This window comes from Canis aureus, chromosome 4 (genome assembly GCF_053574225.1).
Source record: "Canis aureus isolate CA01 chromosome 4, VMU_Caureus_v.1.0, whole genome shotgun sequence".
NCBI lineage: Eukaryota > Metazoa > Chordata > Mammalia > Carnivora > Canidae > Canis > Canis aureus.
In genome coordinates, this window is record NC_135614.1 from 10,332,369 (window position 1) to 10,360,304 (window position 27,936).

At 46.3% G+C, this 27,936-nt stretch overlaps 1 protein-coding gene across 2 annotated transcripts in view; it reads left to right on the forward strand.

Annotated features, from left to right (window-relative positions):
• The first annotated feature begins 544 nt into the window (after positions 1-544).
• Positions 545-27,936, forward strand: part of PGBD5 (piggyBac transposable element derived 5) — a 107,090-nt gene continuing 79,698 nt past the window's right edge. For both annotated transcript variants that reach the window (XM_077894544.1, XM_077894545.1), the window contains exon 1: positions 545-875. In XM_077894544.1, the coding sequence (XP_077750670.1) occupies positions 548-875 (328 nt within the window). In that variant the 5' untranslated portion in view covers positions 545-547. The remainder of the gene's footprint in view (positions 876-27,936) is intronic.

Consider the following 27,936-nt stretch of genomic DNA (forward strand, 5'->3'; position numbering starts at 1 on the left):
CCGCCGCCGCCGCCGCCGCCGCCGCCCCTCGCCCCGCCCCGCGCCGGCCCCGCCCCCGCCCCCGCCCCCGCCCCGCGCCGGCCCCGCCCCGCCCCGGCTCCCCATTGGCCCGCGGGCCGGAGGTGCGAGGAGGCGGGGCCCGCCTGGCGGCTCGCGCCCGGGAAGGTCGGCCGGGGAGCGCCGGGTGCCGCGGGAGGGCGCGCGGGGACGCGGCGGGCGCCGAGGAGACGCAGCGGCGGCGGCGGCGGCGGCAGCGGCGGCGGCAGCGGCGGCGGCGCCTGGGCCCGGCCGCAGCCCGTGTGCCTCCCGCCCGCGCGCCCCTCGTCCCGCCGCGGCCCGCAGCCTGCGGCGCCCCAGCTCCGAGGGCGCTTCCCCGGGCGCCGGGCCCGAGGCGGCCAAGACGGCGGGCCGGCCGGGCGCGGGGCGGCGGGCGCTGTGCTGCGGGCTGCGCTGGTGGGGGGCGGCGGGCCGCGGCGCGGGCCCGGGGCCCGGCGCGTGCGGCTGGGAGGCGCTGTGGGGGGCGGGCGCGCGGGCGGCGGCCGGGGCGATGGCCGAGGGCGGCGGGGGCGCGCGGAGGAGGGCGCCGGCGCTGCTCGAGGCGGCCCGCGCGCGCTACGAGAGCCTGCACATCTCGGACGACGTGTTCGGCGAGTCGGGCCCGGACAGCGGCGGGAACCCCTTCTACAGCACGTCGGCCGCCTCGCGCTCCTCCTCGGCCGCCTCGTCGGACGACGAACACGAGCGCCCCGGGCCGCCGCCGCCCGCCGCCGCCGCCGCCGCCGCCGCCGCCCCGGAGCCGGAGGAGGACGAGGCTGGCGCGGGCTGGACCGCCGCGCTGCGGGACCGCCCGCCCCCGCGCTTCGAGGACACGGGCGGTGAGGCGCGGCGGGGGCGGGGGCGGGGGCGGGCGGGGGCGGGCGGGGGCGGCCCGGGGACTCCCGACGCCTCCCGACGCCCGGGCGGCTGCTCCGCGGCAGCTGTGCGTGTCGGGGCGCCTCGGGGCCAGCGCGGCGGGGCTGGGGGGCCGGAGTGCAGCTGCCTGCGTAGGGCCCCGAGCTCCCGCGGCGCGCAGGACGCCCCGCCGCCGGCCAGCGCCTGGAGGGGCGCCTCCCCTCACTTGCGGGGAGCGTCCGAGCCCGTCACACCTGTGGGGTCGCGCTTGAGGGCTGCGTTTGAGTTGGGCTTTACTCGTTGGAGGGACTCTGAAGACCTGACGCTGCGTGTGTGTGTGTGCGCGTGTGTGTGGTCATTTTGTACTGACGGCCCCAGAGCAGCCTTACCCAGGTGCCAGGGGCGGGACCGGTGCCAGTTGGAGGGAGGCGCGGTGAGAGCCTCGGGAGAGGCCACCCAGGACGTCCTCACTGGCTTGTGTTTTCTCCAGTTATCCTGAAAAACTTTGTCCCTGCCTTTCAGGATCACTAAGAGCAGAGAAGAGTGAAACGACAAGTTTAGCAGCGTTAAGGTGTACGTATGCTCTTGGGCCAGAACACACCTCCATTTGTGTTCTGCCGACCACCGTCGTCTTGGTCAAGCCCCTGATACCTGGAGGTCGCAGGAGTGCTGGCAGCTGGGGCTGCTTGAGGTCCTCTTTTACTGCCTCCTTTTTCGAGAGTTGGTTTTAAAACATCTCACCCTGCAGAAGCTCTGTGGCCTCTGCCCTCTGGGAGAGGTAGAGACCAACCAGCTGTTCCCACCCGTCCCGGGATGCCTTCGTGCCTTGCTCAGCAGCCTTCTGTGGCAGAGCCTTGTTTCTGCACACCATTTTTGTGTGGAAGGGTGTGCAACCGGTGGTGTTGAGGACCAGGGAGTGGCCAGACCCGGCATGATGCGGCTTTTCTTGGGGCTCTGCCTGAGGATTGTTCAACCAGTCAGGAATACAGTGCATAGGAGGACAGACCCAAGGGACCCCTGGCCAGTGCCTGGGCTTGGATCTGGACATCATTGCTGCAGCCTGCTGCTAGGCTGGTTGGGTTGGCTGGACTCTCAGCAGGGAGTGGTGTGCAAACCTCCAGCAGGCAGGCTGCAGTGTGGACGCACTGAGCTTTGCAGGGTCCCAGTTAACTGTGCAGTGTTTTGGAATGGGTAAATTTAACAAAATGTTCTCGTTTAGGCTTTGGTTAAGAGTTTGGGCGTGTTCAAAGTCATGTCACTCTGCATAATCCTTTGAAACCCCCTACATTTTCCAGAATGTCCTAAGGGCTTGCAGCCCCAGACGCCTGTTTTCCGTTAAATTAGCTCTTTAAGAATTGTATGTACCCAGAGCTCTGGTTTGGCAGACTTGATGCTGTGAGTGCTGTGATCCAGTTTTTTGATCTTGGAACTTGAGACACATGTCCTCTTGTTTCCCTAACATCTCCAGGGGAAAACAGGGGAATTGTGTTAGGTTAGGCCTGGTTATGAAGAAGATCCGTGAGTGTGTGGGTGTGGAAAGGATGAACACACCTAAATAAATTTTAAAGCAATATCATGTTTCTTAGTAACCTATACTATAGAGAAATTCTGCATCAGAGCAATTTAATCTAGCTACTGCAGCACTTAAATGGTCCTGAAGTGCAGGATCATGTGTCATTTAGTATTAGGTTCAAACTCTGCTTCGTTTGGATGTTCACTGAACTCACACCTAGACCTAAGAATCCCAGGCAAGCGTTTTAACCAAAGACATTAGTGGTTATTTGATGGTATTTATACCCAATTTTGTTTTCCGGTTTTGTGTGGAAGCTTGCTTTTAAAATCCAGCCCTAATGAAGAATTTCCTTTCCTCCTTGAAACAGTCTTTCCCTGAGGGAAATTTGGAGTGGTGGTGGTGGAGGGGTGAGGTTGATGGTTTATTAAGCATGAGTTCAGATTGCCTGAAACAATATGATATGATTTATGGGAGCTGAAAATAGGCAATGGGCAGAGAAAACCCTTGTGCCTAGTGGCAGGGGGCGGGGGGGGGGTGCGTGGAGATGGACATGTTTATTAGAGGCTGAGAGCTGCACCCTGGTCGCTCTGAGAGCAAAGAGGTTCAGGCTCTGAGGTTTATCAAAGTATAGAATCTAACCCTACTTTCTTTTTTTTTTTTTTAATTTTTATTTATTTATTTATGATAGTCACAGAGAGAGAGAGAGAGAGAGAGGCAGAGACACAAGCAGGCTCCATGCGCCGGGAGCCCCACATGGGATTCGATCCAGGGTCTCCAGGATCGCGCCCTGGGCCAAAGGCAGGCGCCAAACCGCTGCGCCACCCAGGGATCCCTAACCCTACTTTCAAGGAATGCAGTTTGGGCCTTTCTTCCATCTTTGATCTTGGTTTGTTAACAGATCTCACTGGGCTGGTAGGGTAGGATAGGGAGGCAAGCCAGGAGGGTGGTGTTTTGATCTGTAATCAGCCCTCATAAGAAAATTTGTGGCATAAATGGCTGTTGCTGCTAGAATCAGGTGAGGAAAGCAAAGGGTTTTAGACTTAGGGAACTGGCTTGCTTACCTTCTGCTGTAAAATCGTGTTTATGTATGTAAATAGGGACGTGTGTGAACGTGTATGTGTGCAACTGTGTCTTATATGTAAATACATATTGCTGGTTTGGGCCAGTTAGGGTTTTTTCGGTTTTTGTTTTTAATTAGAAAGAGATTACAACTGCTGTCTGGGAACCCTCTGGTGGCCTAGAGTCCCTGTGCATGAGAGAGGCGTGGGCACTGGGCACCATTGAACTTTGATTCACATTTGCAGTGTACCCAGTAGGGAGACACTTGGTGCCCAGCTGAGGGGAGGAGGGGAAGGGAGGCAGAGGCATTTCTGGGGTTAAAGTGGAGACTCCGCTAGCTGCTCTTCAGAGTGTTCTAGGCTTCCCAGACTCTTCTGTTTTTTTCCACGTATTTAGCTTCTTGGATCAGGTGCTCCAGAAGTGCAGCCAGCAATTATGGGTGGAAAGGTCCCCTCCCTCCTCCCCCCCACCCCCTCCTCCCCAGGTTCTGATTGTGCCTGGAGATACGTATCCCCTTGAGATGATTTAAATACAAAGACCAGGTTTTGGGAGCTGGCTGCAGGCTCTTAACCCCTGTGTGAGTGGAGGGTCAGCCTGGGAGTTGGAAATGCTTACTGGGAGCGCAAGGCCCTGAGAACCCTCTGCAAATCAGACTTGCAGTTATCTCTCTAAAATATCCCCCTCAAGCTGTCAGCCTGGCCTGCCCACTGTGCAAATAACCGACACAGCATGTGAGCTCACTCTTTGGAGACAGCATGAAATTCAGGCCCGGCTGCCTTTTGGGCTTCTGCCCTTTTGGTTTCTTATTCTGAGCAGTCTTGTGATTCCTTCTCTCTGAGGAGGCGAAGGAACAGACAGATTCACAGATGCTCTGGGGCTCCTGTGTGTGCGGCTTTGTGGGTCCTTTGTCGTGGCTGGCTGGGATCTGAGCTGTTTGCTTTTTATATTAGAGGTTGGACTTCATAGGAGCGTTTTTGCCATGTACCATGTCAGCAGCCTTCTGTAATCATTCAGTAGGGAGGTATGACCTTGAGAAGCTGGTGAGGACCACAGGGCTTTGAAAATTAACATTGTTAAATGTTTTATCCTAGGGTTTGTTGTTGGCTTGTTTGGCTTAAAATCTTTTTTTCTAACAAGTAAGAGGAGGAAAATCTCTCTCTTGAACCAGAATTAAACGGAGCCTTTCATAATGGATTTATGAGCTCAGGTACCTGGGCCCCTGTCAGTGGTGTCCAGGAGCAGCTGCTCCCACGTTCAGGTCTGTACCACATTCTGTGGCTCCGGGAGGAACTCTGAGTCTGGGTGAGCTACAAGGTACATCTTATGAGTGCTCCATAATAACCAAACATGTGCCACCACCAGGGAGAATTCAGAGAAGGAGCTGCCTGGAGAGAGGTTCTCTTCGGTAGTGGGGATGACACTGATCATCACCGGCAGTCCCCCTGATGCTTTTTCATCATCACCCTGAACCTTCCCAAGTACTCAGAGAACAAGCATCACCTCTGCTTCACAGAGAAACACAGATGGGGTGTTGTAGGCAGGGTCTGGGGCGATGAGATTACCTGGTGGAATGCTAGCCTTCTAACTAGGTAGACTTGAGCATTCAGGGATGGTTGTAGCTTTTTATTTTTTTCTTTGCAGCTTCTAAAGCCTTGTTCAGTCAGAAGTATTTACTTTCATATTTTTACACAGAATTGCTTTTAACCTTTTTTGGGTGGGGGCGATACGCAGTTCTGTGAGGTTTAATGCCTGTATGGATTTGTGTAACCAATCTCCACAGTCAGATAGGGGACAGAAAATCTGAAATTTATCTATTTAATCCCTGCTATGCCTCAGCCATTGTGATGAGAGTTTAGAGTGTTTCTGCAGGTAGCAGGGCATTGAATACATTGGCAGTCTGGGGGTTTTGTGAAGTCAGGTACTCAGTTTTAAAGTTCAAAACTCACCTTTACTTTTAAGAACTATGATTATATATTTATTAACCATATATGTACATCTTAAGGGAGGGGGAACGATAAAATTTTAAGAAATCCCATTATTTCTCATTACCTTAGATGATCATAGTTAAACATATTGAGTGTATCCTTCATCTATCTTAAGTTACATCTTATTGGGCAATCTGCTTTTTACTTCTAATTAATATATCGTAAATGTTCTCCATTTAAATTTTAGAATGTCAGTTTTAATGAGTCTGTAATATTACACAGTTCCCTCTGGGTGGGCATTGAATTCATTGACCCCTCCCCCTCTTATTTATTATGTGATGATAAATATTCTTGAGGCTTAAGTTTGTGTGCACATCCTTATTAGCACATTCCTTAGCACAAAATGATCAAAACAGAATTGAATTAAGGACATGTAAGGTTTTTGATATCTGGTGAAACAGCCTCCCCGAGATGCACCTACCACACTCCTGCCTGCAGTATACCAGAAAGGCTGTTAGAAGATCTTGTGTAGAGAGGACAGTACACCGGAGCGTGTTCCTGCTGGTAGGGTGCTCTTAGAGAACCATTGCATTGAGTAAGGCTTGTTGAGGTGTAACACACATACAGTGCATGAGTCGTAGTCCACAGCACAGTGTGTGTAACTATAACCTAAGTGAAGTCCAGAATGTTCCCAGCACCCCAGAGATTTCCCTGCTCCTTCCCAGTCAGTAGCCCCCTGCCTCCAGGGGTAATCATTATTCCAGCTTCTATTCTATCACCATCGATTAATTTTGCCTGTTACTTTGGTCTGGTTATTCAGTTCTTATTGTACATTGCAGTCTTTAATTTCACATTGCATGTAGTATTGCATCATATAAATAGTTTGTTTTCTGTTATCCTATTAATGGTTTTTTACATTGTATCCAGTTTGAGGCTTCTGTGGGTATAGCTGCTTCAGACATTCTTGTGTTTCTGATGGACATATAGGTCATTTCCCTTGGGCACATAAACCTTAGGAGTAGGTATGTTGGGTCACAGGTTAGATGCATATCTCAATCTCAGAACTATTGACCTTATGGGCTGGATAATTCTTTGTTGAGAAGGCCTGTCTTGTGCATTGCCAGATGTTTAGCAGCATCCCTGGCCCCTACCCACTGAAGGGCCAGTGGCACCCTTTCCACTAGTTACGACAGCCAAACATTTCTCCAGACATTGTCATATGTCTCCTGGGAAGCAAAATCACCTGTAGTTGAGAATCACTGCTTTATTTTATTTATGTATGTATGTATTTATCTTTTTAATTAATTAAAGATTTTATTTTTTTATTTGAGAGAGCGAGCGAGCACACACAGAGAGGGAGAAGCAGATTCCCTGCTAAGCAGAGAGACCAGCATGGGCTGGAGATCATGACCTGAGCTGAAGGCAGATGCCCAACCAACTGGCTGAGCCACCCAGGCACCCCCATTTGTTTAAAGATTTTATTTATTTGAGAGAGAGTAAAAACATGAGACAGGGAGACAGAGAACATGAGCAGGGGGAGGGGCAGAAGGAGAGAGTCTCTCCACTGAGTGGGGAGCTCAATGCGGGGCTCGATCCCAGGATCCAAGATCGTGACCTGAGCTGAAGGCAAAGGCTTAACTGGCTGAGCCACCCAGCCACCCAGGTGCCTTAAGAACCACTGCTTTTTTTTTTTTTTTTTTAAAGATTTTATTTATTTATTCATGAGAGAGACAGAGAGAAAGGCAGAGACAAGACAGAGGGAGAAGCAGGCTCCATGCAGGGAGCCCAGTGTGGGACTCAATCTGGGACTGCGGGATCATGCCCTGAGCTGAAGACAGATGCTCAACCGCTGAGCCACCCAGGCACCCCAAGAACCACTGCTTTAGTACATCCTGCCAAACAGTTTTCCAGTTTATACACCCACTGGCAACCTACAAGATGTGCCATCTATTAATTCAGCAAGCATTTTGAACCCTACTGGGATAAAATATAAATAAGACATGTCTTGGGATGCCTGGGTGGCTCAGCAGTTGAGTATCTGCCTTTAGCTCAGGGCATGATCCCGGAGTTCTGGGATCAAGTCCCACATTGGGCTTCCTGCATGGAGCTTGCTTCTTCTCTGCCTGTGTCTCTGCCTCTCTCTCTGTGTGTCTCTCATGAATAAATAAATAAAATCTTTTTAAAAAGATGACAAGACATGTCTCCTGGGGTCCAGCAAGAGAGCCAAGGTGAAGAAAAGGAGGAAGAGTTTCTGGTGAACAGTGTCATCAAGGTAAACATGGATTTAGATGGGATTTGGGAGACACACCCCCTAATTCAGTCGGTTTGGGGAAGTGGCACCTCTGATGGAGGCAGCCCCTAAGCTGCATCTTGAAGAACTGATAAAGATTAGTCAGGTGAAGAGGAAGGAAAAGAGCATCTCAAACTCTGGCAATGGCTGGGAGGGGAGAGAAGGTACGCCACTGTGCCCCTGAGCGGCCCCATCTTCTCCTAAACCGAGCATCTTGACCTGGGGCCTTCTCAGTGACTGTCCTGCAGTTTGACATTATGTAGTTGTTACCATATTGCAAGTAACTGTAGCTGGAATCTGAGCTCCCTAGTTCAGAGACCAATCTAAGTGTTACCTACAAGTGCTGGAGGGAGCCCATGGGGTGGGGGCCTGGGCAGGTTTGGTGAGAAGTCCGAACTTAGAGAGGATGGAATCTGTGGACAAGCCCTGTGATCTTCCCCCGCAGGAAGGAAGAGGGAAAGAGACCACTCAAGGTGCTGTGGTAAAGTCTGTACTGGCGGGAGGAAGTGCGGTATTATCTCGGGGTGGGAGGGATGTTCTACTAAGAGACTCCTAGGCTACCTAAAACATCCTGTAATGTGAAGATGCTGTTCTGTCTCGACGGGCACATGGTATGAAGAGCCCCTCTCTCCTTTGTTATTACAGAAGTATGAATCCCTGGCCATATTTAGCTGCATATTTAATAAATCACTGTACTAAAAAGTTTAGAACTACAAATTTTTACACTCTAACTGGGACAGCATCACTCCTTGGCCAGGATATTGGAAACTTCATCTGCTTGGATTTCCAGCTTCCAGTCTTGACACCCCACCCTCTCCCCATTCCTTCTGTGGAAGAAGAGCGCTCTTTTACAAACAAGCTCATCTACTGACTCTTCTGCTTAAACCTTACAGTGGCTTCCAGTTGAAGCTAAAGGAAATCCCAGAATCCTTTGCAAGGCCTCCAACACCCTTAGGTGTTCCATAGCCTTCCTTTCCAGTGTCCCTTTGGTCACCTGTCCTGCCATCGACACAAAATGTACCCATCTCAGAGCCTTCATGCCTGCAGAGCCCATACCTGGAATGTTCTTCATAGTAGCCCTTGCTTGTTAGTTTGGTCTTGGTTCAGATGTCATTGTGTCCAGAATATAAAATCACTGCCTTCCTGCTGTCCCTCTTCGCAGCCTCATGTAAGCTAAAACATTGCCCACGTGTGCTGAGACCTCAGATGTCTTGGTCACATTAGAACATGGTAAGTCCTCAATGTTTGTTGAATAAAGAAATGAACAAAAGAATGAATGGACATAGAACTAGATTGTTTGGAAATCAGCACCAATGAAGAAATGTCTACAAGGAGCTAAGCATTTTCTACATCCCAAGTAGTGGAAGAGAGGTTGGGGCAGCTCTTGAGGGAATGGATTCCTTACTAGGAAGGTTCTGTAGTAGGCCTGGGATGTATTTTACAGGGTTTTATGTCTTGCATAGGAAACTGAATTTGGCTGCTGAGGAACTCATCAACACTTGGGCTTCTGCCGCCTGCCCACTTCCTAAGAGCTAGAAACCCCCATGACAGGAGTCTTAGAAATTTGCAGAGTCTGCAGGGGAGGGGCACCTGCAGGGGGTGGCTCAGTGGCTGAGTGTCTGCCTTTGGCTCAGGTTGTGATCCTGGGGTTCTGGGATCGAGTTCCGCATCGGGCTCCCTGCGGGAACCCTACTTCTCCCTCTGCCTATGTCTCTGCCTCTTTCTCTGTGTCTCTTATGAATAAGTAAATAAAATCTTTAAAAAAAAAAGGAAATTTGCAGGGGAACCAGGTTCTTGTATCCCCTCATCTGTTTAACAAGTGCTTGTTCATCGCGCTCTATGTGCCAGATAGTGTTCTAAGCACTTTTCTTTTCTTTTTTCTTTCTTTTTTTTTTTTGTTTGATTTTATCTATTTGTGAGGGAAAGACCCTGTACCAGCAGGGAGAAGGGCAGGGGGAGAGGGACAAGCTGACTCCTCACTGAGCACGGAGCCTGACTTAGGGCCCTATCCCAGAACCCCGAGATCATGATCTGAGCTGAAATCAGATTCTTAACTGACTGATGAGCCAACCAGATGCCCCTAAGCACTTTGTAATGTATGTGATCCTCAAAACAATCTCGTGAGGCATTATCATCCCTGTTTTTAACATAAGGAAACTGAGTCACAGGTTAAATGACCTAGTTGAACTAGTTCCCTTGATTAAGGGTCAAGGAAGCATCATATTGAGAGCATAAGTGTGGAACACAGTATATGCTGGTCCTATCAATTAATTAATGATAGTCCCTTGCAAGGGGCTCTTGAAGACCAGTGTCATTCTCCAAATCTCTCTCACCTGTTGCCTCTCTTTTCAGGCAGTGGCTGCACCCCAGTTCCCAGCATCCCTTGCAGTGAGACAGACCACTGCCTGGATTCAGGGCAGTGGAAAGTGAGCCAAAGTGTGGACCCCACTCTTAGGCCTGGCCACATGGAAGCTCTTCTGAGCCAGGCGTCAGAGATGTTGGGGGCCAGTAGATGAAAGGACCTTGTATCTAAACCACCCTTTGGAGAAAAGCCACTCACACATCAGTCATATTTGTCATGGACTAATTTATGTCGGCAAGAAATGAACTTCTTTATTGTTTGATTAATCATACATTTCATGAGGGGTTGTTACAACAGCCTGCTTAAGTAGCACAGTCCCTAAAGAAAAGAGGATTGATGGAAAAGCAGGTTCAGATTAGTAGGGCCACATGTCGACTCATTGTGTGAGGATTCACAAGGGGGAAATGATGGAAAACAACCCAGGGAATAAAAATGAATTCTTTGTCTTCTCTCTGGGAGATTCCCACAGTAACTTTGGAAGTAGACAGGTAAGATCCTGCAGGTAAGCAATGTGCATAGGCTGCTCTAGATGGAGTTGTTTAATTGGACATCGATGGTTTGAAGCTGTAGATGTTTTGAAAAGGTAGTAGGTTTATGGCTGGAGAGGACCCGGGGGCAGGAGGCCTGGGCTGTGCCATGTGCTCACCCTGTGATTTTGGGCAAGGGGCTCAGTGGAATCTGCCTTCCCTGCAGGAGCTCCTTCCCAGGGTTGTGAGAATCAGTAAGATGTGTGGGGAAGCACAGAGCTGGTGCGTCCTTGCAGGTAGCTTTATCTTTATTCCTTTAAACTCCTTTTGTCCCATGTGGCCAAAAGGCCCACAATGGATATTGTGCTACTTAGATTTTCAAAACTTTTTAGCAATCAGGAACCTTAGAGAGGAGAAACCAGGCTACATAGAAGAACCAGTGGAAAACAAGCGCTGTCTTTGAAGTTGTTAGTCGTAGGGTCCCTGAGCCCAGACCCTCCCCTCCGCTGGCAGCCCCTCAGTTCCTGAGGTGCCCTGTAAGGCATCACCAGGCACAGTCTGAGAATCTACCTCACACTCTTCTGTCAAGGCCCTCCAGCTGGGTCAGAAGGGGACAGACCCCAGAGCAGGTGACAGGGGCCTCTGAGAAGTGCCCCCATTCTTTCCGAGATGGTGAAGAGACTGGTAGGTTGATGCAATTCTGATGTTTCAAAGCTGCCAAAAAGCACCCATGGCAAAAGCAATTAAAAAGTTATTTTGGATGGAACTGGAGTGGGAGGACACCTGTTTTCTTGTTTAGGAAACTGTTAGAGATCATCAGGGATCGGGATAAAGGATGATATTCTGAGAAGAAAAAATGTAAATAAGTGGAATTGTCTAAGGAGTGTGTTAAGAGTCTTTTTTATAGATGTTCCTCCTGCATTTGGGGAAGGTGGAGAATCCATAACATCTCAAATTTCAGTTTTTCTGAGAATCCACAGCTGAATTTGGCAGGTGGGAGAGGGGGTATACTGCGTAAAGATTCTGAGCTGCTGTGAGTGAGCAGAGCTCCACTCCACAGCTCACGTAGGAAAGTTGATACCTCCCTCCTCATTTGCCTCTAATGAAACTTGCTTTTCTTAGGTCCTAGCATTCGAGGCAAATAAATACGTTCCCTTTGGTTTGCTCTTTGAGTAGTATTTCAGCAGGATTTCCATTATGTTTTCGTTTTCTTCCGCTGGCTGGGAAACTGAACCACAATTTATGGCATCTTAGGGGACGTGCACGCAGAATTCCAGTGGGATCTTGGCACAAAACCTAATTGGGAAATTGGAGACCATCGCAGTGAGAAGCTTCTCCTTAAGATTGAAAGAGGTGGGGGATCCCTGGGTGGCGCAGCGGTTTGGCACCTGCCTTTGGCTCAGGGCGCAATCCTGGAGACCCGGGATCGAATCCCACGTCGGGCTCCCTGGTGCATGGAGCCTGCTTCTCCCTCTGCCTGTGTCTCTGCCTCTCTCTCTCTCTCTGTGACTATCATAAATAAGTAAAAAAATTAAAAAAAAAAGAATCTTTAAAAAAGAAAAAAAGATTGAAAGAGGTGCATGTTATGCAAATATTAGCAAGTGTAAGTTCATAGTATCTGTAAAAAAATTTATAGACTCATTATCTTCAAGAAGGCTGGCAGATAAGTAATAGATCCTGGAAAAGATGCAGGTAAATTCAGGGAGATGGCTGATTACTTCAGGGAAGCTGGAGTGGCTAAAGAGTATGGCCTAAACTTCTGAAGATGGTGTATGAGATACTTCGGTGGGAAGGAATGAAGATCTGCAGCTGTCTGATTCTGCTTCTCGGGAAGGCATGGTGATGTGGTTCCCAGAGCTCTGGAGACAGACACATACCCGGGTGCCCATCTCAGCCCTGTCTCTCAAGCGACACCTCCCAGAGGGCAGCTGCAGGTCCCAGGTGACTTCACACAGGGTCAGACACAGTAGGCACTCAGCAAAGTACCCCTTCCCCCATCTTGGTGAGTTCCTAAGGGCGATAGCAATGCCCTCAACATCCCTACTGCCAAAGGACCAACCAGAGTCATGTGGTCCGTGGGGTATGCCAGCATTCCTTCACCCCCCATCAGCTTACTGGCAGCAAGATTGGAAATGTTTTAAATTGCCCGGGAAATTAAAGCAAATGGCTCCAGAAAGAAGTTTCTGAATGCAGACTTCATGTTTTGAGTACATTTCATTCATTTGGCAGATACTGACAGTACTTCCGACGTGCCAGGTGCTACATTAGAAACTCTGACTTGAGAAGTAACAAGGAAAGGTTCTAGCCCTCAGCCAGCATAGAGCCTAGTGATGAGCGCAGGTGGTCCTCAGATCATCGTGATGCCAAGTAATAGGTGCTATCATAAGAAGGATGTCCTCGGAACTAACAGGGCACCCGAGGTGGGGGGGGGCGGGGAGGGTGCCAGCACCAACACTTTGCTAGAGCCTTGGTAAACATGATGGGTGCAGATGGCTCTAGGGAAAACCAAAGGACTGCTCAAATTCCTGCTCCTTATTAACAGCTCCAAGTGCCCCTGTGAGAGACTGAATCAGAGCTCAGCAAGCCAGGAGTTTGGCTTGACTTGGGGTGGCATCGCTGTGCCCGAGTTTTGACCTGCAGCTCATGCTCTGATTCACATTTTCAGTAAGGACTACGACAAAATAAATTTTAAAAATCTTTAAAAAATGGAGTGCTTGGGTGACTCCGTGCCTTCGGCTTGGGTCGTGATCCCAGAATCCTGGGGTCAAGTCCTGCGTCTGCTTCTCCCTCTGCCTATCTCTGCCTCTCTCTCTCTGTCTCTCATGAATAAATTAAAAAAAAAATCTTAAAAAGGAGTACGATGAATTGTAATGTCTACAACAGAGTATCTTCCCTTGTACTCTGGTACTGGGAAAGTACGTGAAGGCTATGGGGTTGAAAACAAGAGTACCTTTTTTCTCGGTAGTGCTGATTGCATGTAGTGTTTTACAATTAGAGATGTGAATGCATCCAATCTCATTTGCATCTTATTGCATTGATATCCTACATGATTTTCCCTTCTTATCTGTTAAAAATCTCCTCTCCTCACCTCTGCTTCTGGCCCTGTTGGCAACTTGGTGCTCTCATCCGGGAACCCATTTGTACCTACCCATGCACGTGTGGAGGTTTTGTCATTGTTTTATCTGCCTCTTGATCAAGCAGCACTTCTTGTTTAATAATACTTCATGAATAACTTCCTTCTGTTCTTATCTTAATTTTTGTAAGAAATGGCTGCTAAACTTTTATCAAATGCCTTCATTTTTATCAGATGCATTTATTGCTATGGTCTTAGAGTTTTTTAGAGTTAATTTAGGGATGAGGTAAATTTTATTGATTTTTCTGGTCTTGAGCTTCCTTTAATTTCCTGGAATAAATCCAAGTTGGTCTCAGGATGTATCCCTTTGATAGATGGATGACTTCTGTTATTTGCTAACATTAGTTCAGTTTCTGTAACTAATCTGTCATAAGCCAGATTCGTTAATAGTTTCTCCTCTCATCCCTCCCAGGTTTGGGTATTAAAATCATGCTCAGCTTCATAAAGTGAATTGGCTTATTATTTTTTAATTGCATATTGCCATTTAACAGTAGAATGATGGGTTATTCAGCAGCAAAACTGCCTGGTCTTGGTACTTTTTTTTTTTTAATTTTCCACTTCTTGAATCATTTGGATGATTTTGTTTTCTGAGGAAATCATTTCTCCTAGGTTATCAAATTTGTTACCATAAAATGTCTTGCAGTTTAATGATTCTTCTATTTGCTTTTATATTACACATTTGCTTTTATATCTCTGTTCAAATTCCTTATCTGTTTTGCATCTCTCTCTCTCTGTCTCTTCCTCTTTTCCCCCCACTCCCTGAACCCCCCCCCCCCCACTCTCTGTCTTCCCTCTTATCCTTAATAGGGCATTTGAGGTCTTTTATTGTTTTATTAGTCTTTTCAAAGAACCAACTTTGAGTTTATTTGCCCCTCTTATGTTTTTTATTAGTTTAAAATTTTATCTTTATTATGTCTCTCTTTTTTTGATTTATTGAGCTGTCCTTTTCTGATGGGTTTAAATGAATACAGCGTTTCTTTTCTTAAAAACAATGTTTAAAATTGAAAGCGTTTGACACTAAAATCTCCTTAGAGTGTATCCTCCTTTCCATTGCTTTCAGGATTTTCTTTAGTCTTTTTTTTTTTTCTTGATTTTTTCTTTATTGAAGAGTATATTTAATTTCTATGTGGTTACCATTTTTTGTTACCTAATGATTTAATTCAGATTTCACTGGATTGTGATCAAAGAACTGTCCTTTAAATCTTTAATTTGGAAGGCTTGTAAAGGTTTTCTTTGTTGCCATATATGCAGTTAATCTTTATAAATGTGGCATTTTATAGGTGTAAGAAAAAATGTATGTTTTTTTGATGGAAGAAAGGGTGTCTATTTTCTGTGTCTTTTTTTAAGGATTTATTCATTCATTCATTCATTCATTCATTCATTCATGAGAGACACAGAGGGAGAGGCAGAGACATAGGCAGAGGGAGAAGAAGCAGGCTGTCTGCATGGAGCCTGATGCGGGACTCAATCCTAGAACCCCAGGATCATGACCTGAGCCAAAGGCAGAAGCTCAACCACTGAACCACCCAGGCACCTCTGTTTTTTTCTCTCTAGTAGGTACTCCCATTTGAAGAGCTAAAATTTTACCATGTTCTTGCATTTTTAGAGTTGTTAGGTTTCATATTGTTAGGTGTATACATACTTAGACCTTTAATATTGTCTTTCCAAACTGTACCTTTAATCATGTCATCTTAGTACCTATAACCTGATATCCAGCTTATCTGCTATTAATTTTGCCATTCCTGCTTCCTCTTCATGCCTAGTATCTCCACGCCGGGTAAATTTTTTTCAACCCTTTTTTGCCATTTTAAGTATATTTCTTGAACAGCATGAGCATGTATTTTTACCATCACCTGATGGCACTTTTGATTTAGTTGGAGAAGTCAGTCTGTATATGTTTAAAGTAATAAAAAACAGGCATGATTTATTCCTTCCATCTTTATTTTGCTTTTTTCTTTTCCCCATTTTTGATGTATTAATCAAGTTCATGCTTTTTCTACTTGATGAATGCAGAAGTTCTTTTCTTTGCATCTTTGTGATAACAGCTTAATGAAATATAATTCACAGGCTATACCAGTCACTCATTTAATGTGTACAATTTAATGGCCTTAAGTATCATTAACTATACTATTCTAACCCATTAGCACATTTTTGTTATGTCTAAAAGAAACTTAGCCATCACCACCAGCCCTAGGCAACCACTAATCTACTTTCAGTCTCCCTAGATTTATCTATTCTGGAAATTCCATATAAATTAAATTATGCAACATGTGGTCTTTTGTGACTGGCTTCTTTCAATTAGCAGAATGTGTTCAAGGCTCATCTGTGTTGTTGTGTGTATCACAATTCCATTCCTTTTTAAGGCTGAATAATATTCCATTGATTGGATAGATCATGTTTGTTTGTTTTTTTAATTTGTTCATCAGTTGATGAACATTTGGGTTGTTGTCTTTATGCTGTTATGAATAAACTAGTTTTTGTGTGGGCATAGTTTTCATTTTTCTTGGGTATATATGCAGGAGTGATATTGGTGGGTCATATGATAACTATGTGTTGAACATTTTGAGGTATTACCTGTTTCTAATGTGGTTGCACCATTTTTACAAGCCCACCAACAGTGTACAGTGGTTTCAATTTCTCCACATCCCTGCCAACACTTGTTGTTTTAGGGATTTTTGATAGTAGCCATCCACGTGGGTAGGAGATGGTATTTCATTGTGGTTTTGATTTGTATTTCCCTAATGATTAGTGATGTTGAGCATATTTTCATGTGCTTATTGGCTATATATATATATTATATATGCATATATATAATATATATATATTTGCATATTAAGAAATGTGTATTTAGGTCATTTGTCCATTTCTTAATTGGGTTGTCTGTTTGAGTTGTAAGAATTCTTTATACAATCTGGATATGTGTTTCTTATAAGGTATATGATTTGCAAATATTTTTTCCCGTTTAGTGGCTCGTCTTTTGACTTTATTGATAGTGTCCTTGAAAGCACAAAACTTTGACATTTTGATGGAGTTCCATTTATATATGTATATGTATATATATTTTGTTGTTGTTGTTGTTGTTGTTGTTGCTTGTGCTTTGGGGTCATAGCTGAGGAGGCAGTGACAAGTTCAAGACTACTAACATTTACCTCTGTTTTCTTCTAAGAACTTATCATTTTAATCTTATATTTATGTCTTTGATGTATTTTGAATTATTTTTTCTATATGGTGTGAGGTAGGGTTCCAATTTCATTTGTATGTGAATATTGAGTTGTTTCAGCACCACTTGTTGAAAATACTATTCTTTCCCCATGTAATTGTTTGATACCCTTGTTGAATATCAATTAATTATAATTTATTTCTATTTTAATAGTATTTTGTCTCCTTCTCTTTCCCTCTCTCATAATTAAATGCATATTCCTCCACCATCATTTGAAAACAACACACTGTTCTCCCAGCTGTTTTCCCCAGAACAAAATCTTTTGTATCAAGAATCCTTATTTCACTTTTAAAGATTTATTACTGTGCTTTTGTTTTATACACACACAAAGCACCAAATGTAGATTTTTTCCAAATTGCTAAATGTTTGCCTAAGACTGAAGCCAGTTGTAGGGTGAACTTCTAGAATAAAGATACAGCCTGAAGTTTTTGTTCTTTTAAAAAAAGCATTTATTATTAAACATTTTAGGTGTCAGAATTCAAAAGGTTGACAATATATAGTACAGGAATAATTTCTCATACTGCTATAGGCAATATTGTACTTATAGTCACTGTACTGCACATTTATGAAGTGAGAGGTTTACTTTCAGTTGGGGTTATGGAGAAGCAAGGTATTTTTGGCTCTTGTGCCAACGTAGGAACTTATATCAGTGTTGTCTCCACCTTCTTCCTTAATAGTAGCTCTGGAAGGTCAAAACTTCCTCCATCTCTTAGACTTGAGGATTTGACTGGTATGTGAGATGGTGCAATTTTGTTGATGTAATCCCATGTGTATTGCTCACAGATGTTCTCTAAATATTTGCAGGAGTAAACTTCAGATGTTGCCCTCACTTTTTTATTTCTGATATTTCTGACTGCAGTTGCTACTACCTATAGTCACTTGAGGAAAAACTAGGAACGTGGCATTGGAACAATGTGTTTTTCTTTCAAGATAACAAAATCATTTCTTAATATATGTATGTGTCTCAGATTTTGGTATACGAACATGGATTTTGGTGTCTGCCCTGAGGAGGTGATACGTATCGTCTTTGTATCATCATAGGGAACACTTGTACTCTCATGACACATCAGCTTGGTTACCTAGAATTCTCTGGGCCCACCAGAAAGCCAGAAACACTGATGAATTCCTTATTACTCCAGCAGGCTGTCAGCCCTCAAAGGCCTTCTGGATGTGTTTGCACATCCACATGTCTGCTGTACAAGATACAGAAAGAGCATGTTAGTTCTCTTTAGGATTCACAGTGTGGGCGACTCTTGACAATTTTTCATCTGAGGATGGAAAGTGGTAATCTACAGTAATCGTTTCAACATGTATTTTGAGGGTAGCATTAGTTTCCATTGACTTAAAACTTCAAGGAATTGTCTTTCTAAAGGGCATTTTTGTAAGGCCTGTTATATTTTAAAACTTGATTAATGAAAATGAAATTTTTCTGTAATGCTTTCTTCCTAATCTATATATTAGTTTTCAGGACTGGATTGAAAGTGATTTATTGTGGATGGTGTTAGACATGATTGTGGACTTTTTTTCTGTTCCTGAAGTTTAAAGGGGACAGAGTTGACTTTCTGACTTTAGTTTATCATCACTAGATGAAGAATTCCCAAATAGGACTTTTTCTTGAAATACTCCTAGCCTGAATTAATTAAATGACTATAACATTAAATTCCTCAGGGCTGTTTGCTTTAGTATGACTTAGGCTAATACATGATATAATTCTACAAAGATTATAATTACGATGTTATCCAACCTCTGTTACTCTGCCTTGTATCGTTACTTAAATTTTCTGTCAGTTCTAACTTCTGACATTTTAATTATAACATGTCTTGATGTAGTTCTCTTTTTGGACCTCTCTAAGCTTCCTGAATCTGGATGTCTATTTCTTTTCTGAGCTTAGGGAATTGTTTAGCTATTATTTTTTTTCCAAATCAGTTTTCTGCCCCCTTTCCTTTCTCTTTTCCCTTGGGGACCCCTATTATGTGAACATTATTATTCCATGTGATGTTGCCCCATCAGTCTCTCAACCTATCTGCACTTTTTAAGATTATTTTTTATTTTTGCTGCTCTGTGGGTGAGTTCCACCGCCTGTCTTCCAGGTCACTGATCCTTCTTTCTGCTTCATCTAGTCTGCTGTTGAACATTCTTGTGTATTTTTCAGTTGACTTATTGTTTTCGTTAGTTCGTGACTTCTATTTGGTACTTTCTTGTATTTTCTATCTCCTTATTGAAGTTCTCACTGTGTTCATTCTTTTTAAAGTTTTATTTATTTTAGAGAGGGAGAGAGAGAGCAGGGATGTGAACATGGGGAGGGGAAGAAGGAGAGGGAACGGAGCAGACTCCTGCTGAATGTGGAGCCCAACATGGGCTCAATCTCATGACTCCAAGATCATGACCTGAGCTGAAACTAAGAGCTGGATGCTTAACCAACTGAACCGCCTGGGTGCCCCAGTATTATTGCTTTTTGTCTAGACAGTCTTGTGGGACTGCGATTGTAAACCCTGCTAGGCAGTCTGGAGGTTTACCAAGCATGAGCTTCTCCCTGAGGAGTAAGGGGTTTGCACCCCAAAGCAGGCATCCCAGCCCTTGGGACCTGCAAACAGACTCTGGGCAGCAGTTGCAAACATCAGGACTCCGGATGAATGTATCCGCTCCTTCTTGGGAGGTACTGGTGAACTACATAGCAAGGCCTAGGGAGAGTGCAAAGATGGTATCTCCTGGCCTCTGTTCCCTTGGAGCACTTTCATAGCCTCCAGACATGTAGCAGACCTGAAGTTGGCCTCTGAGGTTGAAGCTCTAGGACAAGGAAAAGGCTTTTTTTCACAGGAAATCTGGGGATGTGTTTAAGTCAGCGGTCTCTGCAGTGCCCTGGGGTTGGTGGCCTGCCAAGAACCATCTCTCTGATTGTTTCAGTATGGGAGGGAGTCAGGAATATAAGCCCCTGCCTGCCACTGGAGCCAAGTGATCAAGGAGAGTCCCCTGTTTGGTCTGTGCTCACTCCCTGGCTTTAGTGAAGCAGTTGGACAGTGCAGGGGTAGACATGCCCCCTAGTTTTGGCAGGGCAGTAGGAGATTGCAAGAACTGTGTACACCTCTAGTTTAGTACAGCCACGGGAGATCTCAGGGGCTGAGTGCACCCCCCACTTTGGCAGGGCCGAGGGAGGTGCAGGGACTACACACACCTGCCTAAACTAGCAGCGCTAGCAGGGCAGAAGGAGAGTGTAGGAATGGTGCTCACCAGTGCCTCCTTCCAGGAGAGAGTCCCAATAGGCCCCTGCCCCTCTGGCAGACTGTAAGGTGAGCAAACATCTTTTTCACAGGGTACCTGGGTGGCTCAGTCAGTTGTACATCCACCTTTTGATTTCTGCTTAGGTCATGATCTCAGGGTCATGAGACTGAGCCCTGGGTCAGGCTCCACACTCAGCATGGAGTCTGCTTGTCCCTCTCCCTCTGCTTCTCCCCCACTTGCACATGCTTGCATGTGCTCTCGTGCTCGCTCGCTCTCAAATAATAAATAAAATATTAAAAAAATATATCTTTTGCACAAATAATCTAGGCACTTTTCAAACTGCTGCTTTTGTTCCAGTCCCAAGGTTGAGTGAGTCTGTGCACAAGCTATTCAAGAGTGTAGTCTCTGTCCTCTACAGCGCTTTGGGTCTCCTAGACTTAAGCCCTATTGTTTTTCAAAGCCAGACATTTTGGGGGCTCATCTCTCTGGTACAGGTGCCAAGGGAGAAAGCTCCTTTGTGAGAGGCCTTCTGATTGTGGGTTACTGCACTGGGTTAGGGTTTGGGGCAAAACCATGTCTCTGCCTCTCCTACCCATCTTCCTGTGGAAGAGCTAGTTTTCAGGTCTTTTTTGGAAGGATTTGTTTTATACCTAGCTGTAGATCCAGAGTGTCTGTGGGAGGAGATAAGTTCATGGTTGTCCTCTGAGTCCATCTTGGACTGCCTATCGCTGTCACTTTTTTTTTTAAGATTTTATTTGTTTATTCATGAGAGAGATAGAGACATAAGCAAGGGGGAGAAGCAGGCTCCCCATGGGGAGCCTGGTGCAGGACTTGATCCGGGTCTCCGGGATGATAGACCTGAGCTGAAGGCAGATGCTCAACCACTGAGTCACCCAGGCGCCCCCTGCTTTTTCAGTCTTTATTGCAACATTTTACCCTTACCATAACAATTACACATTTGTATTTTAACTTATAGAATTTCAACATAGAAAGCACATGAGGTTATCTTTTCAGCCTGAGTTATGCCTAGAATACAGAATTGAATGTGCAAATGAATGCTCAGATATTCATAACAAATCTGAATTACAGGTCTTGTGCATCTATCACTTAAGGTAGTAATGCTGCTTAGGCATGGTGGGAACCTACATGATCAGCCATCATTCTGGAGCATCAGAAATGACATTGAGGTTGGCATCAGCCGTTCAGCCTTGGTCATTGGCCATCAGTTTTCTGTCCATGGGGTCTTGGTTTTGGTTTGTATTTTGATAGAGCCTTTTCTTTTTTTTTTTTTTTTAAGTTTGTTTGTTTGTTTGTTTGTTTGATACACAGAGAGAGGGAGAGAGAGGCGGAGACACAGGCAGAGGGAAAAGCAGGCTCCATGCAGGGAGCCTGACACGGGAGTCGATCCCAGGACTCCAGGATCACGCCCTGGGCCAAAGGCAGGCACTAAACTGCTGAGCCACCCAGGGATCCCTGGTAGAGCCTTTTCTTAATTTTCTCTGCTGTGATGTGATGTGCCTAGTAGTAGACACTGTGAATTTTCTTTTTTTCTTGGCAGCAGAATGAGATCTTGCCTGGGGAACCTGGTACCCAGAGCTCTCTCACTATCCAGGGCTGCTCCAACAGTATTGCGGTGTTGTTCTTAGCCTGTTTGTGTGCCTTTCCATCTCGGGTATGAGTTCATTCTTCCTGAAGGGCTGTCTTTCCCCCTGCCCCCTTTTATCCTTAGGTTCAGAAAGGTTACTAGCATTTGCCTCTGTGTGTCTTTTCTTATCACTTCTGTCCAGAGTAGGTGCCCTTTATTGCTCCTTCTTCATCTGGCCCATTTCTCTCAGTCTTAGGATACAGCCTTAAAGTCCCCTATCTTCTCCTTTAAGATTTCCATCTCTTCACACTTGTAATCTTGCTTTGTGCTTTCTTGACTTGATCTTCTGATTCAAAAATCACGCGTGACTACCTCCACCTTCTCTTTATGTGAAGAGGTTATTTGGAAGTCTGTGTTTTTTCTGTTTTTTGTTTGTTTGTTTGTTTGTTTTTGTTTTTTAAGAGGCAGGAAATCTTTTTTTTTTTCCTGTATGTGTTGCAATTGAATCTCTGAGGACTATTATTATTTCTTCAAATTGAAGTTGTCCATAGTACTCTCTTCTTGGATGTGTGTTGTGTTTTCTGAGCCATGCCACGTTCTGCTCTGAGACCCTTGGGAAGGGGCTTATCTTTCTTTGTGGGCCCATGGGGCTGGGGAGTATTTGAGGGTGAGAGAGAGAGCGGCCCTCCCTGTGTCACCAGCTGATAACCAGCAGAACCCTTCTGGTGCTCCTCCCTGCTCATCCTCTGAGGCTCAGGGGGAGGAAATCTTCTCTCAGCTGTTTCTCTACCTCTAGAGCCTGGGAGTCTAGACAGCACACAGGTAAGCACTCACCTACCTGCTGCATCCACAGGTGGCTTCAGGCCTTCTGGTCCTGGGGCTCCAGGGCTGCTCCCTCCAGCTCCAGGCAGAAAAAGCCTGCTGTCCTTCCTGCCTAGAGCCACAGGCTGTGCACCCAGGCACCTGTGGTCCTCAGGGCTGGAGAGGCAGAGTCCAGGCAGGAGTGGACAGAAAGGCAATGCTAGGGTCACCATCTTCTTTCAAAGAGAAATGCGAAAGACTTGATCTCAAGGAAAGGAATAAAGGTTTATTGGGTAGCACATTGCTGAAATTACTTGATTTTGCACTTAAATAAGTATTGTCCCCACTCTACCAGTGAAGGAGCCTGGGAGATTAAGTGATTGCCCCAGGAAGTCATAGTGGTGGAACCAGGAGGTGAACCCGCTGTGCTGTGTTTCTGCTCCCCGTATCCCTTTCTGAGGGGGAGAGGCCAGGAGGCGCCTGGCCTGCAGGAAGTGTTTAAAGTTAGCTCTTGCTGCTTTGTGGCACTCTGCTGTCCTCACAGTTATACATCTGTGGGTGCTATGGGGAAAATGCTAGAGTGAGAGGTTTCTTTCCTGTGGATTTATGTTCAGAGCTTCCATTATTCAAATTTTTTAACCAGGACTTGGTCTGGTAGTTAGTTGCTTGGATGAATACAAGAGGCCATTGAGGGCAGAAGTCACCCTGAAGAACCTTATTCTCAGCAGATGCAAAGACCATGTAAACAGATGCTTGGGGGAGCCCTGGTGGCCCAGTGGTTTAGTGCTACCTTCAGCCCAGGGTGTGATCCTGGAGACCCGGGATCAAGTCCCACATCCGGCTCCCTGCATGGAGCTTGCTTCTCCCTCTTCCTGTGTCTCTCCCTCTCTCTCTCTATCTCTCTCTCTTTCTCTCTGTTTCTCTCATGAATAAATAAATAAAATCTTAAAAAAAAAAGCAGATGCTTGAAGCTGCCATTGGCAGGGGGTTGCATGTATTCTGCTTAGGCCGAATATTACATAATTTGGGCATATTAAAATGTTGCTATTGCTATCACGAAAGGCTTTGGTTTTGGTCTTTTAGGATAGCTTGACCTATTTTCTTCACTTTCTACCTGGAGATTAAAAGACCAGATCCTCAGAGCCAAGAGGAGGTAAGCCTGGTTTTCTGGTGCAGGCTCAGCCAGGTTCTGAGACCTTTGCCCAGCCCGTGTCAGCATCTGCCAAATAGCTTAGCTGGTGCCAGACCTAAGGGCACCTGAACAGTTTCTTATGTAATGTTGGGTTAAGTTTGAAAGTATAAAGAACAATAGACTTTTGAGTCAAAATTCCTGAATCTCCTTTGAATCCAGCCAAATCCTTGAATTCTCCTACTTCCCAGTCTCTACCGATTTCCTTGGCAAAGTAACCTGAGCCTTGGTTTTCTAATCTGTAAAATGAGGGAATAGTAGCTACCTCACTGTATTTTTGGAAGGGATCACACGGTAAAGCATGTGTAATGTCAAGCCCGTAGCATTTCCTACATGAACATTAGTCCCTCTCTTTCACTTCGGTCTGCTGCTTGAACCCTTCTGGGCTTTTCTTGGGGTAAAGGAGAGAGATGCTGGGTCATGTAAACAGTTTGTACGGGGCTTGCTTGGTCGGTGAGCGCCCCAGGCTCACTGCCTTTGAGGTGATGGCTCATGCATATACATGGACATCAGCATCACTTAGGATCTGTTTTTACAGGGTATCCTGGGTAGCTTGGTGGTTTAGTGTCTGCCTTTGGCCCGGGGCGTGGTCCTGGGGTCTGGGGATCGAATCCTGCTTCAGGTTCCTGGCATGGAGCCTGCTTCTCCCTCTGCCTGTGTCTCTGCCTCTCTCTCTCTCTCTATGATGAATAAATAAATAAAATCTTAAAAAAAGATCTGTTTTTACAGACTTACAAATTTTAGAGATTTACTCCACTCTCTTTCTTGTAATCTTTTCAAGAGCATTCCACTTAGAGAAACATGTAAGAGTTATAGTATGAGAAAACAAAAAAACATTTCCGTAGCAAATGAACTCCTGTGCAATCCTATATTGTTATACTGTTGGCCTTTAGTATTTTTACTCATCTATACTGTTTTGCTATAAAAGTTTTACTATAGTTGCCTTCACGATCTTCAAGTTCTACATACTTATAAAGCACTAAAGAATTCTAAATCTTTAGAATGGTTGACTGCTAAACTCCACTAACTAATCATTATTTCTTAGTATAGTGAAAGCCTTTCCTTTCTCATCCTTGTGTGTGCTAGTTCAGTTGTTCTCTTTCTCTCTTCTTTCCCTTTCTGTGGTAAAATGAGATTTTTCTTTACTAAGAACTGGTCTATAGTATAGGAATTTCCTTATGTGCCTTGCTCAGTGTAGGCTATTTTAATGTTACTTGAATAAATGCATTCAATAACTAATTATAAATATTCAGATGAAATCTAATAGAATTATGATTTCCTCAAGTCTATCACCTATGATAGATCATTATCTATAAATGTGTTCATCCTCCCTCGTGAGGTTTTGGTTATGGAATTTGATTAGAAATGTTTGGCATTAATCATTTCTTTTTTCAAGGAAAGACTCGGGAAGTCTGAGAGATCAGAGGTTTTAGCAGGACCCAAAGGCAGATGGCCCTACCTCCATTAGCTCCTGGCAGGGGCTTTAGGGGCTGGGGTCCTGCTGTCTTATGGTGTGAGCTGGTTTGGAAGCCTGTGGGCCACCCACTTCAGCTCTCTCTGCATCATGTTCCTGTCCAGGTCTTGCTGGGGGGCTGGCAGGTGTTCAAGCCGTGCAGCAGGGGTGAAGGGAGCACACCGGACCTGTGGCCCTGCACCAGCCCGCATGCAGTGGGGCCCCGGTGCAGGGGTGAGATGCTGGTGGCTAGCAGCAACAGCTGTGGCTGGAGGCCTAAGGTCTCCAGTTTGGGAGATGCCAGGCAGTGGAGATCCTGGAAGTGTGCAACCTGATTGCTTATTAATGCCAACGTGTTTTCAGTTTCTTTTACCTTCTGGAAATGAGAGGAGAGCAGTGGTTTTTCCTTGTGGATCCAGCTGCCACCTTCCAGAAGGAAGTACCTTGTGCTATCCCCGTGGGCAGCTCCCCAGCCTGACCACAGCGGGGCCCACTGGCTCTGGGTCAGTCCTTCCCGCACTGCAGCTGCGCTCCGCCCTTTGAGCTGGCCGTGTGACAGGGTCTGCTCTCCATGCACTCTTGGAGCACCCTTCAGTGTGCTGTGCTGCTCGCCTTCTCTCTTGCCCCAGTGGCCAGCCTTTGGCCCTGAGGTCCTTGGTGGAACTGTCAGGAGTTCCCTGTAAGAAGAGCCACCTCGGTGTCAACAGCAGCCACTGAGCACTTCTGCATGCTAAGTGCTATCACACGACTTCACACGCCACCACACGCCACCACACACCTTCACACACCACCACATGCCATCACACACCACCACATGCCTTCATACACCATCGCACACCTTCACACACCTTCACATCCCCCACTGGCTATAAGCATCGCTGTTTGTAATAAGCATCATCTGCACCCCACAGTGGGTGAGGGATGGAGCCAAGATGGGCACCCACAACCAAAGGTGTTTACTACCTGGGGTGTCTGTGACCCCGGAAGCTCCTGTGATTCGGGCGGTGTCAGTGTCCTTTCCTCTGACCACACAATCTCCTTAAAAGCACAACCCATTCCCTGACAGTCTGCATAGAGCAACCTCTACTGGTAGATGCCAGGAATCGGGATGGAGGGAGAGCATATTGAAGGGGGCAGTGGTGCTTCCAAGGTAACTGTACACAGTACATATGTTTCTCAGGGTCGTGATAAAATCACCAAGGCTTTAATGGTTGTGTCAGAACCCTGACCCTGGGACCTCATAGCTGGGTGACCTCTCTGAGTCCATTTTCTCATTTATAAAGTGTAGAGATATCAACTTAACTCAGAGGATGGTTAAGAGAATTAATGTGTCTAACATATACAGAGTCCCTTTCCTAGTGCCTGGCACATACGAGGTACTCAGGGCAGGCACTTTCAGTGTTACTGTTCTGTATCCATGCAGTAGACGGTGAACTAATGTGTTCACTGAGCACTTATTCTGTTTAGGAATGGTTCTGGGCCCTTGGAATACATCAGTGAACAAAGCTGGTTATTGTCTTCTGGAGGGAGAAGCAGACAGCAAGCAATAATCAGGACAAACAGATGACATATTAGAGTGGAGGTGTTTCAGAGGAATGGAACAGTAGACAGGACTGGGCCGGGGCTTGGAGAGGATGGAGCAGGGAAGGAGGTTCAGTTATGGAATTAGAAAGGGGCAGACAAGATGGGCCCCACTGAGAAGCTAGGACCTGCGGGAAGGCTTTCAGGACTGGAGGGAGTTGGCCAAGTGGACATCTGGGAAGTGGGCATTCCTCCCGTCCGGCCGGGGGGGGGCAGTGGCCAGCGGGTAAGGCCCAAGGTGGAAGTGTGCCTGAAGGGTTCGTGACAGCAGGAGCAGGTTGCTGAGGAGGAAGTGAGGGAGGGGAAGGAGGAAGAGGTCACCTGGGTAAAGGGTGGAGGTGGATCATAGGGGACCAGCCCATCTTAAGGGCATGGCTTTTCCTTTGAATGAAATGGGAGCCTCTGGAGTGTTTTTAAACAAAGATTAATGTGGCCCAGTGTAACTTTTGAGGAGCTACTCCAAGCATGCGGGGTTGAGACCAGAGTAGAGGAGGGCAAGCATGGGATCTGACCCCTGCCACAGTCTGACAGGAGGTGGTGGAGGAATGGATGCTGTGAGGTGTGCAGCTTCCGGATGTGTGGTGAGACTAGATCCGGAGGGGCACTCGCGTGGATCAGACGATTCGACCTTGGGCACCGCGTGTTGGAGGAATCTCCACTAACCTTGACAGAAGAAATATGCATGATTTTGCTAAAAGTTTGGATTAGGATCAAGTGGAGATGCTGCCAGCAGCATCTTCCTGACACCGTGCAGTCTGGTACCCTCTGCCTCCTGCAGGTGATAGTGGTAGCCCTACTGACAGCGGTGTCTGGGCAGCAGAGTAGAAGGCCGGCTGGGCAGTGCGCAGTATGGCTGAGTTCCTAGGCATCGAAGAGGTGGGTCTAACCGCTTTCATCTCTAAGAGAGTGCTTGTTGGAGTCTCTGGACCAGTGCGAGGGCTCTGGAAGGGGGGGCCAGGGAGAAGGATCAGCTCTGCTGATGGACCTCTCCTGAGAAGGGCTCCCCTGGGCGCCTCCAGGCAAAACCTTCTGCTCATTGAGTAGTTGTCTCCCTGAGGAGACACCAGGTGGGCATCAGCGAGACTGGGAGGAATGTTTTTATGGGATTAGGGTTGCTAGATAGAATATAGGATGCCAATTCAATGTGAATTTGAAATAATAAATACCGTCTTAGTGGGCATATCCATATAAAAGGCTGTTTGTTGTTTATTGGAAATTCACTTTGAGCTAGGCATCCTGTATTTTATT